This window comes from Eleutherodactylus coqui, chromosome 3 (genome assembly GCF_035609145.1).
Source record: "Eleutherodactylus coqui strain aEleCoq1 chromosome 3, aEleCoq1.hap1, whole genome shotgun sequence".
NCBI classification, from domain to species: Eukaryota; Metazoa; Chordata; class Amphibia; order Anura; family Eleutherodactylidae; genus Eleutherodactylus; species Eleutherodactylus coqui.
The window spans coordinates 118333470-118350077 of NC_089839.1; the positions used below are offsets into that span (position 1 = coordinate 118333470).

At 45.8% G+C, this 16608-nt stretch overlaps 1 protein-coding gene across 3 annotated transcripts in view; it reads right to left on the minus strand.

Annotated features, from left to right (window-relative positions):
* Positions 1 to 2463: 2463 nt before the first annotated feature.
* The window catches only part of TFB2M (transcription factor B2, mitochondrial), a 37701-nt gene continuing 23556 nt past the window's right edge, over positions 2464 to 16608 (minus strand). For 2 of the 3 annotated variants that reach the window (XM_066596000.1, XM_066595999.1), the window contains exons 7-9: positions 6487 to 6549; positions 4862 to 5013; positions 2464 to 3434 (exon numbers count right to left, since the gene is read on the minus strand). In XM_066596000.1, coding sequence (XP_066452097.1) covers positions 3248 to 3434; positions 4862 to 5013; positions 6487 to 6549 — 402 coding nt within the window. In that variant the 3' untranslated portion in view covers positions 2464 to 3247. Of the gene's footprint in view, positions 3435 to 4861; positions 5014 to 6486; positions 6550 to 6917; positions 14979 to 16608 lie in introns of those variants that run through there. The other variant, XR_010791193.1, reaches the window with a different exon arrangement.

Here is a 16608-nt window from a genome sequence, read left to right on the forward strand (position 1 = left end):
AGTAAAAGTTGTTGGGGGGGGGGGGGGGGCCACTCTTGCCGGTATTGTGGCTTAATAGTGGGACCTGTGAACTTGAGATGCAGCCCAACACGTAGCCCCTCGCCTGCCCTATCCGTTGCTGTGTCGTTCCCATCACTTTCTTGAATTGCCCAGATTTTCACACATGAAAACCTTAGCGAGCATCGGCGAAATACAAAAATGCTCGGGTCGCCCATTGACTTCAATGGGGTTCGTTATTCGAAACGAACCCTCGAGCATCGCGATAATTTCGTCCCGAATAACGAGCACCCGAGCATTTTGGTGCTCGCTCATCTCTATTGTTTTCCCTCCATGTATTTTCATTTATCATACATAAAGACAAATCCCCTTTCTGGTTTTTACAATCCCTTCTAAACAAACTCCACCCTCATTTCCATTACTTAGTCCTAAGGTCACTGTCTACATTATCTTCTCCTCTCCCTGCAGGTCTTAGTTTAAACACACCTCTCCCTTTCTAGCAATCTTCTCTCCTAACACTGCTGCCCCCTCCCTATTAAGATGCAGCCCATCGCCACAGTAGAACCTGTAGCCAACACCAAAGTCGGCCCAGTTCGCCAGGAATTCAAACCCCTCCTTCCTACACCAACTTACTTCCATAATCCCCCACTGCCTTTCTGGTGTGGCACCAGAAAATACGACTTTGGAGGTCCTTGCCCTAAGCTTACATCCTAGTTCCTTGATATTGTTTTTTAAAAGGACCCTCCCCCTATCTCTTACATTGGCATTGATGCCAATATGTACCATGACTGCCAGATCTTTACCAGCCCCTCCAAGTAATCTGCCAACCCAATCCATAATGTGTCAGACTCAGGCCCCAGGAAGACAACATACTATTTGATGATCAGACAGATTGCCCTGTCTGTCCCCCTAATAACGGAGTCTCCCACTACCAGGACCAGTCTAGCCTGCCCTACACTTCAATTCCCCTTCTTATTGGAGCAGACAGCGCCCCTGGCACGCAGAGGGCACGTCCTGCTGCAGCAGTATCAACCCTGTAATGGCATCCCCCTCATCTGTGACCTCTGCAAATTTGTTGCAGTGTGCCAGTTCAGGACTAACCTCACTGGTTCTCCTCTTTCTACCACTCCTGATACCTAACTGTCTGATGATCCTGCACTCCCATGCTACCATTCACCCCAGCGAGTAGCACACTCCTTTCCATGGCGCCAATGGATCTCAATGTTACAAGCTGAGACTTTAGATACAGGATCTAGGCTTACAAATGCACAACACGCACACCTTTCATATAGCAGTATGCACAATCGCACAGCGGTTCAAGGACTGCAGCCATGACACACGATGTACACTGGCTGGCATTATCAATCGTGGAGCACATTCTAAATGGTGCTTGTACAGACATAGTAATATATGCAAAAATTTAAATAGATAAGCAGTAATTAAAATATAAGCGACTTTTCCAAATTATACATAAATGTGTCCAGAACGGCCATGCCCCCTTTGTCTAGTCATATCCCGTTCAAGAAAGTGCTGTTAGCCGGCACAGCAGTCCAAGTTCCAAAAGCTTTGCACAAGCAGGTCTTAGGCCTCATGTCCACAGGAAAAATCAGGCCCGCCGTGGATTCTCCATGCAGAATCCCACAGCGGGTCCCTCCTTTCCCGGGTACATGAGGCTGAAAATAAGATTAAACTCACCTGTCCAGACGCTGCGGATCTTCCCTCCGTCGCGGCCGGATCTTCTTTCTTCGGCCCGGCGGATGTGCTCGGCCCACCGGCAGCGTGTCGGGCACAGCCGCGGGGCCGAAGAAAGAAGATCCGGCCGCGACGGAGGGAAGATCCGCAGCGTCCGGAAAGGTAATTTTTAATTATGGTACGGGTGTTCAGCGGCTCCCGCAGGCTTCCATAGGCTTCAATAGAAGCCTGCGGGAGCCGACCACGCGGGAGACCCGCACGAAAAAGGAGCATGTCGCGTTTTTTTTTCCCGCACGCCAATCCGCACCTGAAGGGAAAAATGACATCCACAGGTATTTAACTACCTGCAGGTGTCCAATGCATCCCTATGGGGCGCGGATCCGCGGGCGGGAAAAACGCTGCGGATTTTAAATATTAATTATCCCATGCACATGAGACCGTAAGCTATTTTTTTTCTGCACCAGAAACCAGTGTAGAATGATCTGTAAATTTACCCATATTCATAGGAAGAAAGCTGTCATTCCAGATCTTTTATGAAGTCATTTACAAGTGTCCACTAGCATGCGGGGCAGTTTACATCTCTCATTAGAAGTACTAGTCTACAGTGGAAGGTCAGTGAAGGACAACAAGAGGTGCTTGACTGACACAGGGTTGCTTGGTCGTGGCAGAGGAGAATCATAGGAGATGTAGATTCTCCGCTTCGGTTCCAGGACAGTGGTGCATGTAAACAGAGCAGCTGCAAACATTGAAAAGAAACAAGAACACAGGAGACTATTGCAAGAAAGAATACAGCAAATACTTGTTTTCTTATTACCAATATAATGCTCTGGTGTGTCTGGCACCACACAAAACAGATTGTTCCAGCAGATGCATCTCAGACTATCCGCAAGAGTATACAAGGTTAGCTAGTAATCCGTATTGCACGTACAGGCTGTTCACATCAAATGTCTATGCAGATTTCCAAGTAACCGACATTAAACCGTCCTCTATTTTACCTCATTATCGAAATATAAGCACTACAATTAAATGTAGCCACATTATAAAACATTATACATTCTCAAACAGACAGAGAATTTAATGCAGGTAATTCATAATGCTTTCAAAAAGGAAATTTGTCAATAAAATAGTGAAGATAAAAGTTGTGCCAAACTAGGCCGGTCCTATGAAGACATAGTGGATCATATCTTATGTTCAGCTGAAAGTACGGGCATGAAGATGATGGCGGCATTTTCATTCCAGCTTCCCTTGATGTCTATAGTCGTCCCTTAGGGAAGGGCTGTGGATTATGGTTCAGACACCTCACGACGAGCTTCAGGACTGCTCGCTAGACAGACCACGGCTAATAGACAAACAGTGCACAGAGGATAAAAACGCAACCATCTTCATTCCTATACCTACAGCTGAACATCCGGCACAAGCCACCTTCTCTTTACAGCGCCTCCCTAGTTTTGGTGCATCTTTATCTTCAGTATTTTGCAGATAGACTTCCTTCAACGCATCAGCATACATGCAGTTAAACGCGTGGAACCACCCCAATATCGGAGGCCTTGATACTGATTCAGTAGCTTGTAACTGCTATATCTTCATAGATTTCATTTAATACAAAACTCCGATTAAACTCTTCTGAGCGTAACATAATCTCAAAAAGTAGTTTGTATTCTCCTGGGTAGATGCAGCCAGTTGTAATGTCAATCGGTAGCGCCAAGCTTTCTAACAAGTCTTTCCCGTTACCTGGGACCAAGTTGCTGGAAGAAAAGGGAAAAATAAATAAATAAATAAATAAATAAATAAATAAATAAATAAATAAATAAATAAATAAATAAATAAATAAATAAATAAATAAATAAATAAATAAATAAATAAATAAATAAATATATATATATATATATATATATATATATAAAACTGCTTACAGTAAATCCTTGTCAATACAATTCTTCCTATAATATGTAAAAAAAAAAGGCTAAGGGCTTGTTTACACGAGGGTAATTGCACCACATATTGCACATGTAATACGAAGTGAAAAGAACACACTGATTTCAATGGGTTCGTTCACATGAGCGTATTTTTTTCACGCAATGTTAGATTGCGTGGAAAAAAGATGTGGCATGTGCTGTTTTCATGCATATTGTACACCCCATATTGGTCATTGAAATGAATGAACAGGCAGTGAATTCGCAGGAACGCTGCATACTCACTGTGTATTTGCAAATCAAATACATGGGTCCTTCTGCGCACTTTTTTTGCAATACCAAATACGCACTGTATTTGCATGCACATAAACCTACAGGACCTGGCAAAATACACGGGTATAAGTGAATTTCAATTGAGTAAATACGCCGCATATTTACATGACTGAAATACACTTACGCACCTGTGTGAATGGGCCCTTAGGCTAAAAGGTGGCCTTTGATGTGCAATTCCCAATCATATCAAACTTGTAACGCAACATGCTTACTCTTTCCCAATTGGTCTGCATATTAATGCTACAACTTATTTTTTGCCGGTTTTACGCACAGCACCTGAACCGCTCACAGTTCATCAAAACCCGCATCAAGGCGCTTTATTACAGGTCTTTTTCTGTGCAGAAGCTATTGGAACCAAAATCTGCATGTCCAGCGTGTGGCTTTTGCTGCAGATTTACAATGGCAGTGTCACCATTGCAAATCTGCAACAATTACTCCTTAAAATTGCATTAAAATTCAAGTTAGACATGTGGATTTTGGTAAAACTAGCTTCCACGCAGAAAAACCCAACACATGTAAAAGCGTTCTTATGGAAAAGTACTCAAAATTCTGGTCCTCATAAACCGCAAGAGAGTCAGGTGTCGTGTCCATAATATGGGACCAAAAAAAAATAAAAATTCCTATGCACACCCATCTGAAAGCTATCTTTGCTAACACATTAGGTTTAGGGATTTACAAGGGTGTTTGTGTAAGGGGGATGGAAAATTATATACCTGTAGAATCCCCAATTTAGATTGCTTGCAGCTTTGAAATTTTGTAATTTTTCCAAAGCAGTTACAGAATTGGTAGCTAAATTTTGGGCTATAAGAATAGCAAAATCAGGCCCACCAAATAGAGCTACTATCATGCTAACCACCACCAATTCTTATATCACTAACATCATAGATCATTCAAAAATACAACTGGTGTCGGCTGTAAACACTTACTCAAGTCTGTCAATCAGTTTTGATTTCCGTTTTGCCAGAAATTGCTTTATCATTTGAACAAATATACCCCCGTCTGCAGCTGTAAAGTTCTCAGAAAATAAGTTTCTTCTTGGTGTTATTCGTACTAAACACAAATTTTCATTTGCGAAGCCCTTCAAACAAAAAGAGAAAAATGAAATATGGCTCTTGACCTAATGATTTTCTGAAATCTAAAGTGTATAATGTGTACAGTTGGGATAAGGAGCATAGGATTTATTTATTTAAGAATGCTTAAAAGGTGTTTTATGACTTTAAAGTTTCTCCAGCATCTGAGCCCATTATAAAATAAAAAAAGTAATTCATAGTAACCTCTCCGATCATTAAAATTCACATGAGCAAGCCAATCGCAGCACAGCTTTCATTTTACAAGAGCAGCTTAAGGCCCAACGTCCACGGGCGGATTTTAATTATAAAATCCGCGCGCGTCTCCTGTGTGGCAGATCCGCACCTCTTGCTGCCCATAGGCATGCATTAGCATCCGCACGGCAAGTAAAAGCCTGTGGATGTGATTGTTTTTCCTGGCATCACACGCATGGAAAGAAATCACAGCATGCTCCATTTTCCTGCGGATCCCACAGGGACGGCTTCCATTGAAGTCAAAGGAAGCCGAGCCCGCCGCGGCACACCAGCAGCGGTCACTGTGGCTGTGCCGCAGGAGATTCAAAAACGTTCCCGGACTCATCCGCCATGCTGAAGAAAGAAGATCCAGCCGACTCCTCTCTATGTCCACGGGCACGCAGTGGAACCTGTGTGTGCAAGTGGACATGAGGCCTAAGCGCTCTTTCACACAGCTGTATTGCATATTTCAGTTTGTGAATATGCAGCGTATTCGCAGACCAAAATACACCGATTCCCTGTGTGTTTCTGCCCATCGGCAGTTCTTTTCTATACGTGAATACACGCAGCGCATTTATGGGTGGAGAAAAATAATAATAAAAAAAAAAAAAAGGACTGCAGAAAATCCCATTGATTTAAAGGGATAACAGCCACTTTCAGCGTTCACATTGATCGTGGCGGTTGTGGGTGGGTGTCAGCCATTGCAGACAGCCAGCACCCGCATTGTATAGACTGCGATCGATCCTTGATCACGCTCTATACAAATCCCACATGCCTATGATGTAAAGATACATCTGGGGAGTGAAGTGGTTAATGGGATTTTAACAGACAATCAAATATAGCACAGAGTACTCAGCAGATTCTACACATGCATCAGATGAAATTCGCATCTGTTCTAGATCTCTGCGGATTTCAATATATGTAATGCAAATCAAACATTACAATTTTCAGCCCAATTCCCAAGCGTATTTTTATGAACCTGGTTTTTTTTTCCACTCCATGCCAGATTGCGTAGGATAGCGAAATGTAGCACACTGGGCAGTAGAAGTTAAGATAATTGTTGATACCCAAACAGTCTATTCGAATATGACCCATGCGTGAAATTCCTCTGCAACTCTACCACCCAGGGAGTGACCAAATGGGAGTGTGGGCAGGACAGGGATGGTAACATGGCCCTAATGAGAATACAAGCAAGCTTATACATGGATTAAACTCATAGATATAGCATCAATTAGCTTTTTAGTACATACCCCAGAGTTGGGCATTGAGGGACTCTCAAATTTTGAAGGCATCAAGAATGTGGACATGGGTTCCTGGTCAGAAGAACAAAACAAAACAAAACCAATCACAATCCGAAACTTGTTAGGACAGCGCCTCACGGGGGAATAGCCAGGTTGATTGCAGTCAAATAATTTGCATCTGAAATATCTGTCACAGTTGTGCACATGCAAAGAAGTGCTGAGTACAAAGGAAACACCCTGTCCCGGAGGACATCCAGTGGAGAGCTGAAGCAGGGAGGCATCCCTGGAGACCGACCAGCCCCAGGAAGAAATGCAAACTGAGAACGAAACTGAAAAAGGGTTTCTTTTGTTTTTCCATTTTCAGTTTAAAACAAAAAACATGTAAATTATTGGGAGGCTAATGATACAGTTGTTATTACAAAAAAATGGATTATACCTACCTGATAATCAGGTTTCCAGGAGTCTCCACGACAGCACCAATTGAGATTGTCTCCTCCTGATAGGACAGGAACACACTGAGAGGTTAAAAGCTCCCCCCCTTCCCCACTTTCCTCAGTGGATTCTAACGAATTGCCGGGGTAGGAGCAAAACTTAAATTTCTTCCCTTAACCGGGGTTTTTTGTTGATTATAAAATTATATTATATTATATTATATATTTATTTATTTTTTATATTATATTCTATAGTTTCTTTTCTATCCATTTAGGGGGGGGGGAAGGTACGGGTGCTGTCGTGGAGACTCCTGGAAACCTGATTATCAGGTAGGTATAATCCATTTTTTCCCCCAGTCGTCTCCACGACAGCACTAATTGAGACGTACCAACTAAAGTTTCCCTAGGGTGGGATTGCTGCCGAGAGGACTTTGCGGCCGAAGGCCATGTCCTCGTCCTGCTGCACTTTTACCGTATAATGTTTAATGAACGTGTGGGTTTTTTTCCAGACTGCGGCCTTGCATATCTGCTCGACCGAAGCAGAGCTATGTTCGGCCCATGAGGATGCTACTGCCCTTGTAGAATGGGCTTTAAGAGCTAAGGGGGATTTCCTCCCGAGGGCCTTATAGGACTCTATGATGGCCAGGCGGATCCACCTGGCTATGGAGTTTTTTGCCACTTTGTTCCCTTTATTTGGGCCACTGAACTGGACGAACAGGTTGTCGTCCCGTCTCCAGTGGCTTGTCGCATCTATGTAGCCTAGGACTGCTCTTCTGACGTCCAGGCAGCTTAGGATTTTTTCTTCCTCGTTTTTAGGTTTGCTAAAAAATGAGGGAATTATTACGTCCTGGGACCTATGAAAATGTGATACCACCTTTGGCATGAAGGCAGGGTCCGTTTTAAATACTAATTTGGAGTCCGAGATTTTTAGAAATGGGTGGCGAATGGACAAAGCCTGAAGCTCGCTAACCCTCCTCGCAGACGTGATGGCTACTAGAAAAACGGTCTTGATCGTAAGCATTTTTATCGGTAGTGCTTCGATTGGCTCGAATGGTTCCGCTGACATGGCCCGTAGAACCCAATTAAGGTTCCAGTCTGGAACAAGTTTTATGGGTCTAGGTCGTAATCTAGCTGCTGCTGTCAGGAACCTGTTGACCCATCTATTGTCCGCGAACTTTGTGTCGCATATGGCGCTAAGGGCTGCGACCTGGACCTTCAGGGTACTTGGAGAGAGGCCCATCTGTAGGCCCTCCTGCAAGAATTCTAAGATCAAAGGGATGCTCGGGATAGACTCCCCGGAATCCCTTCCCTGTCTCCATGAGGAGAACCTTCTCCAAACCTTCTAGTAGATAAGGTGGGTCGTCTTTTTTCTGCTGGACATTAACGTTTCTACCACTCTTTGTGAGAATCCCTTCCCCCTTAGTGAGGATTCCTCAAGAGCTATGCTGTTAAGTGGAGTCTGTCTAAGCCCGGGTGGTTCAGTGGCCCCTGTGATAGCAGATCTGTCCAGGTCGGAAAGGTGACTGGGTCCTGGACACTCAATGTTGTCAGAAGACCGAACCAACTTCTCTTGGGCCAGAAGGGGGTCACCAGGATTAGCGTGCATACCTGGGTTCTGAAATGTTGTAAGACCCTGGGGATCAGCGGTATCGGAGGAAACGCGTACGCTAGTCCCTTTCCCCAGTCCTGGCCTAGGGCGTCTATTGCTGTAGGACGATCTCCTGGCCGGAGGGAGAAGAAATTGCTTACTTTGGCGTTCTCCCTGGTTGCAAATAGGTCCAATTGTGGGGACCCCCACCGGTTGGTCAGGATTCTGAATGCCTCACGGGAGAGAGACCATTCTCCTGGGTCTATCTGCCTCCTGCTGAGGAAGTCCGCTTTTTGGTTTAGCGTCCCTTTTAAGTGGGTTGCCGTGATCGAAAGGATCCGGCCCTCTGCCCAGTGGAAGATTTTCTGCGAAATGTTTTGCAGGGCAGGAGACCTTGTGCCCCCCTGGTGCCGAATATGGGCGACCGTGGTGGTATTGTCCGACAGTATCTTTATATGCTGGTTCCGTAGCGAGTTTCCTAACTGCTGTAGGACCCACCATACGGCCTGTAGCTCTCTGTAATTGGAGGATTGTTCTTTTATCCTTTGGGACCACGGGCCCTGAAAGAACTGGTTCCCCACATGCGCTCCCCATCCCCAGGCGCTTGCGTCCGTTGTGATGTGCGTGGCTGGGTTTTGTAGCCAATGAACCCCTTCCTGCAGGTTCGCTGGGGATGTCCACCAACGCAGGGATGTTTTCACTGTGTTTGGGATATACATTTTTGTCCCTAGTGAGGACTGCTTTTTGTCCCATGTGGATAGGACGGAGGCCTGTAGAGCTCTGGTGTGAGCTTGGGCCCATGCTACTACGGGAATGCATGACGTTAGGCTTCCCAGGAGAGACATGGCTTCCCGAATTGTGAATGATCGTTTCTGTAGGAAGGATCTGACCAGCCTTTGGATTTTTTGTATTTTTTCCTCAGGCAGGCAGGAGCATTGTAATTCTGAGTTGAGTGTTATGCCCAAAAACGTCTTCTTCCTGTCAGGGTCTAAGCTGGATTTTTCCCAGTTTATGATCCATCCTAGAGACTGGAAGAGTTCTAGCACTATCTCTAGGTGCTTCGTTAGTAGTTTCCTGGACTCTGCTATTAAATTATCGCCTAGGTAGGGTATTATTAGGATCGACTTTTTTCTCAGGTAGGCAGCTACCTCTGCCATAATTTTGGTAAAAATTCTGGGTGCTGAGAAGATCCCGAAAGGCAAGCCTCTGAATTGGTGGTGCTCTATTCCTTTGCCCATATCCACTGCGAACCTTAGGTATCTTTGGGACCCCTCGTGGATCGGTACGTGGAAATAAGCATCCTTCAGATCGATGGATGCCATGTAGGCCCCTCTGGGAATCAACTTTATCGTTGAAGAGATGGACTCCATTTTGAATTTTCTGTACTTGACACAGGTGTTCAAAGGCTTCAGATTCACTATCATCCGCTGTTTCCCGCAGGGTTTTCTTACTAGGAAGAGCCTGGAATAATGGCCCTGAGTTTCTGCAATTTGCGGTACGGGGGATATTGCGTTTAGATGTTGCAGGTCCCGAATGCTCTGCCTTAGTAAGTGTAACTGTTGCCCTGAGCCTCCTGTGATAATGAATTTCCTTCTGGGGAGGGACACCAGTTCTATCCAGTATCCCTGCTGTAGGATCTTTGGGATCCATGGGCCTTCGCAAATTGCGGACCATTGGTCCACAAAGTTTCCCAGCCTTGCCCCTACGGAGCTGGCGTCAGGGTCTCTGCTTGGGTTCCCCCTGGTGGGGATTAAAGAGGATATTTCTCCCTCTGCCCCCCTTGGGGTAACTCCAGCGGCCTGTCTTGCCCTTGCCTCGGTAGGCCTCGGGCTGTTGCCCTGGGGTTCGGAAAAAGGTCTTCCCTCTCTGCGGTTTTTCTTCCAGGAATCCCTTCTTTTTGTCGGCCGCCTTCTCCAGGATTTTGTCTAGGTCTGGTCCGAACAAAAACTGACCGTAGAACGGGAGGGCGCATAGTTTATTTTTTGAGGCTCGGTCGCCTGACCATGATTTCAGCCCTAGTACTCTTCTGGCTGAGTTAGATCGGGCTGTAGCTTTTGCCGAGAGTTTAACCGTTTCGGCCGCGGCATCTGCTAGGAAATTTGTTGCCATACGCAGGATAGGTAGGGAATTTAGGATCTGTTCCCTTGGCGTTTTATTGGTTAAGTGTAGCTCCAGCTGTTCGAGCCATACCCCCAGAGTGCGCGCCACACAAGTGGCTGCGATCCCTGGCCTAAGTATGTCTGCCGCTGCCTCCGAGGATTTTTTTAGAAGGCCTTCGGCTTTGCGATCCATGGGATCTTTTAATTGTGCGGCATCCTCAAAAGGGCAGGCTCGTCCTAGCTACTTTGGCCACTGGGACGTCTACCTTGGGTATCTCTTCCCAGCGTGCGCAAACTTCCTCCTCGAATGGGTACCTTCTTTTTACCCCTCTAGCGGAGAAGGAACCTGCGTCTGGTTTCTTCCACTCCTTTTGGATAATTTTAATGATGTTTTTGTGGACAGGGAAGGTATGTTTACGCCTCTCCCCTAGTCCCCCGAATATCTCATCTTGCAGGGTGCGTGGTTCTCTGGGCTCTTCCATTTTTAATGTAGCCCTGACTGAATTAATTCTGTTAAGTCGTCCTGATGGAAAAGGTATCTTTTGTAGTCCTCATCGTCTGAGGACTCCTCGGCCACCTGGTCCTCTTGCTCCGATCCGATAGAACTCTCTGGAGTCGGAAGGCTCGTCGGGAACATACGCCTTTTTCTGGCGGCGCCAGCTGTGACGTTAGGGCTGATCGAACCTCCTTCACCAGCTTCCTAACGTCATCCATGAATCCCCCCGATTCCTCTTTGACTAGCCTAGCGACGCATGCCTTGCATAGAGGCCTCTGGTACGTAGCTGGCAGTCTTATCCCGCATTCCATGCATTTTCTGAGTTTTGTTCTGGGGGGGGGGGGGGATGTCTTTTTTATCCCCCTGACAAATAAAGCATTTTTGCGGGTAAATATGCAATTTTTCCATATACAATACATTGGATTTTGCATTTTGTATTTTTTGCCGCGCTGGCTACTTAAAGGGGTTCTGACATGAAAAAAAAAAAATTGTACTCACCTTGCCTGGCCCGATCGCCAGGCATGTCCCCTCCAGCCGGCATCTTCTTCTGTGCCTTTAAAGCAGAGCAGGAGCGGTCAAAAAGACCGCTTCCTGCTCTGGTCCGTCCGTCAGGCACTTCCGAGGTCAACGGACGGACCGCCACAGCAAGCACGTCACAAGCAGTGCTTGCTGTGGGCGGCCCGTCCGTCCTGGCTGAACTCCGGAGTGCTGAGCATGCGCAGTGGAGACGCGGCCCGTCCTGACTCCTGTCAGAGGGCACCTCTCCACTGCACATGCGCGCGATCCCAGAGCGGCGCGGCTGCTGGAGGAAGAAGACTGCCTGCCGGGAGGCATACTAGCACTTTCTGCTTAGGTTAAGCAGCGCTGCTGATTAGAGCCACCTGATTGGCTCTTCGGCACCACGTGACTACACAGCGTGCACCAATCAGGTGGCTCTAGTCAGGCTGCTTAACCTAAGCAGAAAGTGCTAATATGCTGCCGGGAGATGACCCCCCGATGTCAACAACAACAGGAGAACAGGTAAGTATAAGATTTTTATGCTTTAGCAGCCATTAACCCATGGGTTCCCTGGGTCCATTAGGCAGACCAGGGAACAATGGCTGCTAAAGCATAAAAACATTATTCATGTCAGAACCCCTTTAAGGCCGCTGAGGCTGAGGTTTCAGCTATCTCTGGGGCTGGAGCACTCATTACTGTACCGATGCTGCAGACAGCCTGCGACCTGTAGTGCTGGTCCACCTTCTGGCTTCTCTCAGGTTCCTTATTTTGAATTTTCGCGCTCCTGCGCTAAGCCCCGCCCCCTTCGTGCGGCTCCTGATGCGAGCGTGATGACGTCACCACGCTGGACACGTGACGCGACGCCCCGCCGTCAAAGGGCTTCCTGGAGCGCCGCGCTGTGACTATACAAGGAGGAGGAGGGGGACTGAGGCTCCCGCTTTGTACCCCCCATGGGCCGCCGCGGGAGGAACCTGGCCCAGGGGTTACCACCCCATGTGGGGTCCCGGGAGTCGTCTGGCTGGGAAGGGAGGATAGGCTGACCCACTGCCCTCCGATCCACCCGTGAGTATGCTTTGCCTGGCTTCTCCACCAGTCCCTCTCAGAGATCCTGCCTCCTGGCAGGACAGGAAGACACTGAGGAAAGTGGGAAAGGGGGGGGGGGGGGGGGGAGCTTTTAACCTCAGTGTGTTCCTGTCCTATCAGGAGGAGGCAATCTCAATTGGTGCTGTCGTGGAGACGACTGGGGGAAAACTAATTTCCATCTAAACGAAAACAAGCAGTTCCTGCGGCAGACCGTGCCCATTGGCAGGCAAGTTATCCTCCCTACGCCTCCCGGGTAGATGAACAACAAAATTTGTCCAGCGTTCATAAGGAAAACAAGTAACAAAACAAAAAAGAGTTATACGTACTTAGAAGGGAGGACTCATTTTCCTTGAGAATAGGTAGCCAGTCAGTGGTATATGTTTGAGAAAGGGGTCCTAGGCACCCGAAACGTGTCGCATACAGCCTCTTTTTCCTGGTATGCCTGCATGCTCATCATCCTGTATTCCCCTGCTTTTTGGGCTATTTAAAGAACATTGAATATGCTTTTGACTGGTTACCTATTCCTTAATAGGGGAGAGGTCTAGAGGACAATGACTTCTAAGTAAGTCTACCTCTGTTACTTGTTTTCCTTATAGGCACTGTACAAATTTTATTATTCATCTTTTACTTCATGGATTTCTACTGCGATATCAGGTGTTACAGATGCTTTCCAAACGCTGTGGATGTATCGCTATACATAAGGATGAAGATTATCATTAGCTACCTGGGACCTTCTTAGGTTTTGCGGCTGGCCTGAATTTCTCTTTGGTTTTGGCCACTAACAGCAGGTTAGGATGGGGGGGGGGGGATGTCTTTTTTATCCCCCTGACAAATAAAGCATTTTTGCGGGTAAATATGCAATTTTTCCATATACAATACATTGGATTTTGCATTTTGTATTTTTTGCCGCGCTGGCTACTTAAAGGGGTTCTGACATGAAAAAAAAAAAATTGTACTCACCTTGCCTGGCCTGGCCCGATCGCCAGGCATGTCCCCTCCAGCCGGCATCTTCTTCTGTGCCTTTAAAGCAGAGCAGGAGCGGTCAAAAAGACCGCTTCCTGCTCTGGTCCGTCCGTCAGGCACTTCCGAGGTCAACGGACGGACCGCCACAGCAAGCACGTCACAAGCAGTGCTTGCTGTGGGCGGCCCGTCCGTCCTGGCTGAACTCCGGAGTGCTGAGCATGCGCAGTGGAGACGCGGCCCGTCCTGACTCCTGTCAGAGGGCACCTCTCCACTGCACATGCGCGCGATCCCAGAGCGGCGCGGCTGCTGGAGGAAGAAGACTGCCTGCCGGGAGGCATACTAGCACTTTCTGCTTAGGTTAAGCAGCGCTGCTGATTAGAGCCACCTGATTGGCTCTTCGGCACCACGTGACTACACAGCGTGCACCAATCAGGTGGCTCTAGTCAGGCTGCTTAACCTAAGCAGAAAGTGCTAATATGCGATATCAGGTGTTACAGATGCTTTCCAAACGCTGTGGATGTATCGCTATACATAAGGATGAAGATTATCATTAGCTACCTGGGACCTTCTTAGGTTTTGCGGCTGGCCTGAATTTCTCTTTGGTTTTGGCCACTAACAGCAGGTGATATATATATTACTAGCTGATATACCCGGCTTCGCCCGAGTTAATTTGGTACTGGTGTTTATCTGGTGTTCACACGGAAAGTCTTATGAAGTCGTGGTTACTTTAGAGATACTGAGGAAAAACATATGTTCACCACTTTGCATAGTTCTCTGCGTTACCCAGGAAACACCACGTGGAGGCAACCATGCGACGTTTCCTTTATATAAAATGACATCAGGAAGTGAGAGATTTAGATTATGTACGTAAAATTTGGACGCTAATTCTTTTGCGCATAGAATTGAATAATCGAGTTGGGACCCATTAGCTTTTCCTAATTTATGACATAATCAATGCTCCTGCCAAATTTCGAGTTTCTATGACACCGGGAAGTGAGAGAATTAGATTCCATACGTAAAATTTGGACGCTAATTCTTTTGCGCATAGAATTGAATAAATCGAGTTGGGACCTATTAACTTTTCCTATTCATGACATTCAATGCGCGTGCCAAATTTTAAGTTTCTATAACAATGGGAAGTGAGAGATTTAGATTATGTACGTTAAATTTCGACGCCAATTCTTTTGCGCTAGAATTGAATAATCGAGTTGGGACCCAATTACTTTTCCTATTTTGGAGATAATCTATGCTTGTGCCAAAATTCATGTTTCTACGACAATCGGGAAGTTGGAGAACTTTTGGCGAGTGAGTGAGGGCATACACACCACACACACCCCACACACCCCACACACCCCACACACCCCACACACCCCACACACCCCACACATACACACACACACACACACACACACACACACATACACATACACACACATACACACACACATACACACACACACACACACACACACACACACACACACACACACACACACACACACACACACACACACACACACACACACACACATACACACACACACACACACACATACACACACACACACATACACACACACACACATACATACACACACATACACACACACACACACACACATACACACACACACACATACCCACACACACATATATACATACACACATATATACATACACACATACACACATACATACACATACACACATACATACATACATACACACACACACACACATATATATATATACATACACACATATATATACATACACACATATATATACATACACACATATATATACATACACACATATATACATACATATATACATACATACATACACACACACATACACACATACATACACACATACACTATATACCTTCCAAATATATACAGTATAGGCCAACACAATGGGAGAATGTCATTTGTGAAAGGGTACAAAATTCAGCAGGAATTTATGATTAATCCACCATAAAGAAGAATATCTGCTATATAGTGTGATTCCTGAAAGAGACAAGCTGCTACGTGTGTACAGAAAGAGTATATCACCCAACCACCAGAACACATTGAGTGAGGTGGCTTCATCCCGTAAATACTCAAGTTTTATTATTTATTTTTTTTTACAATAATTTACATTTATATAGTCCCGTATATTCAGGAGTGCTTCACAAGTTTACAAGGTGTTATTGAACGTTGTTTAAACGCCAAATTTGCATTCTGTAGTACTAGGTTAAAGACTCTTATAGCACAACAAATAAACGTGTTGCCAGCAGCACAATCTTCACTGCTTGTTTCAGCAAGGCAACCTGATGCAGAGTTACAAATGGAGCCAGAATCACAGGATACAATCTTGAAGCAAAGATAGAGAAAGGTGTGACAGCATATGCAGTGCTTATGAAAAGCAACGATCTTAAGATATCTTGGGGAACTATCTTGGCATCTTTTAATGTTGTGTCATTGTATACCTTCATTGTCCATGGTAAAGGTTGGAAAGCAGTTAAATGTGCATTGGTGGGCTCTGACCTCTCCTCGAGGTGTATTCGAGTTGTCCTCACGTTGCTGGAGTTCATACTCATTAACTACTTTGTTTTCGGGGATGTCTTCTACAGGCAATGCAAGGGGACAGATATGGCTTCAACTTATGTGAACATCTTCAGGGGGCCTTTGAGGACAGCTTTGTATACATCTATTCTTACTGGTGTGAGGTCAGAGTCTGGTGTCAATATACAGATATCATATGGGAGGGCTCACAGGTAGATCTTTTGGCATTCCAGGTGGAACTTAAAGGGGTTGTCCCGTGGCGAAATCAAAAAAAATTTTTTCTACCTACCCCCACATTGTGCCCCGTTAAAAACAAACCTTTTTAAAAAAAAAAAAAACACGCTTACCTGAATTTTCAAGAAGAGCTAAATTGGTTCAACAGAATGAGTTATTTGTATCTAAAGTAAAGACATAGAAGGTTGAT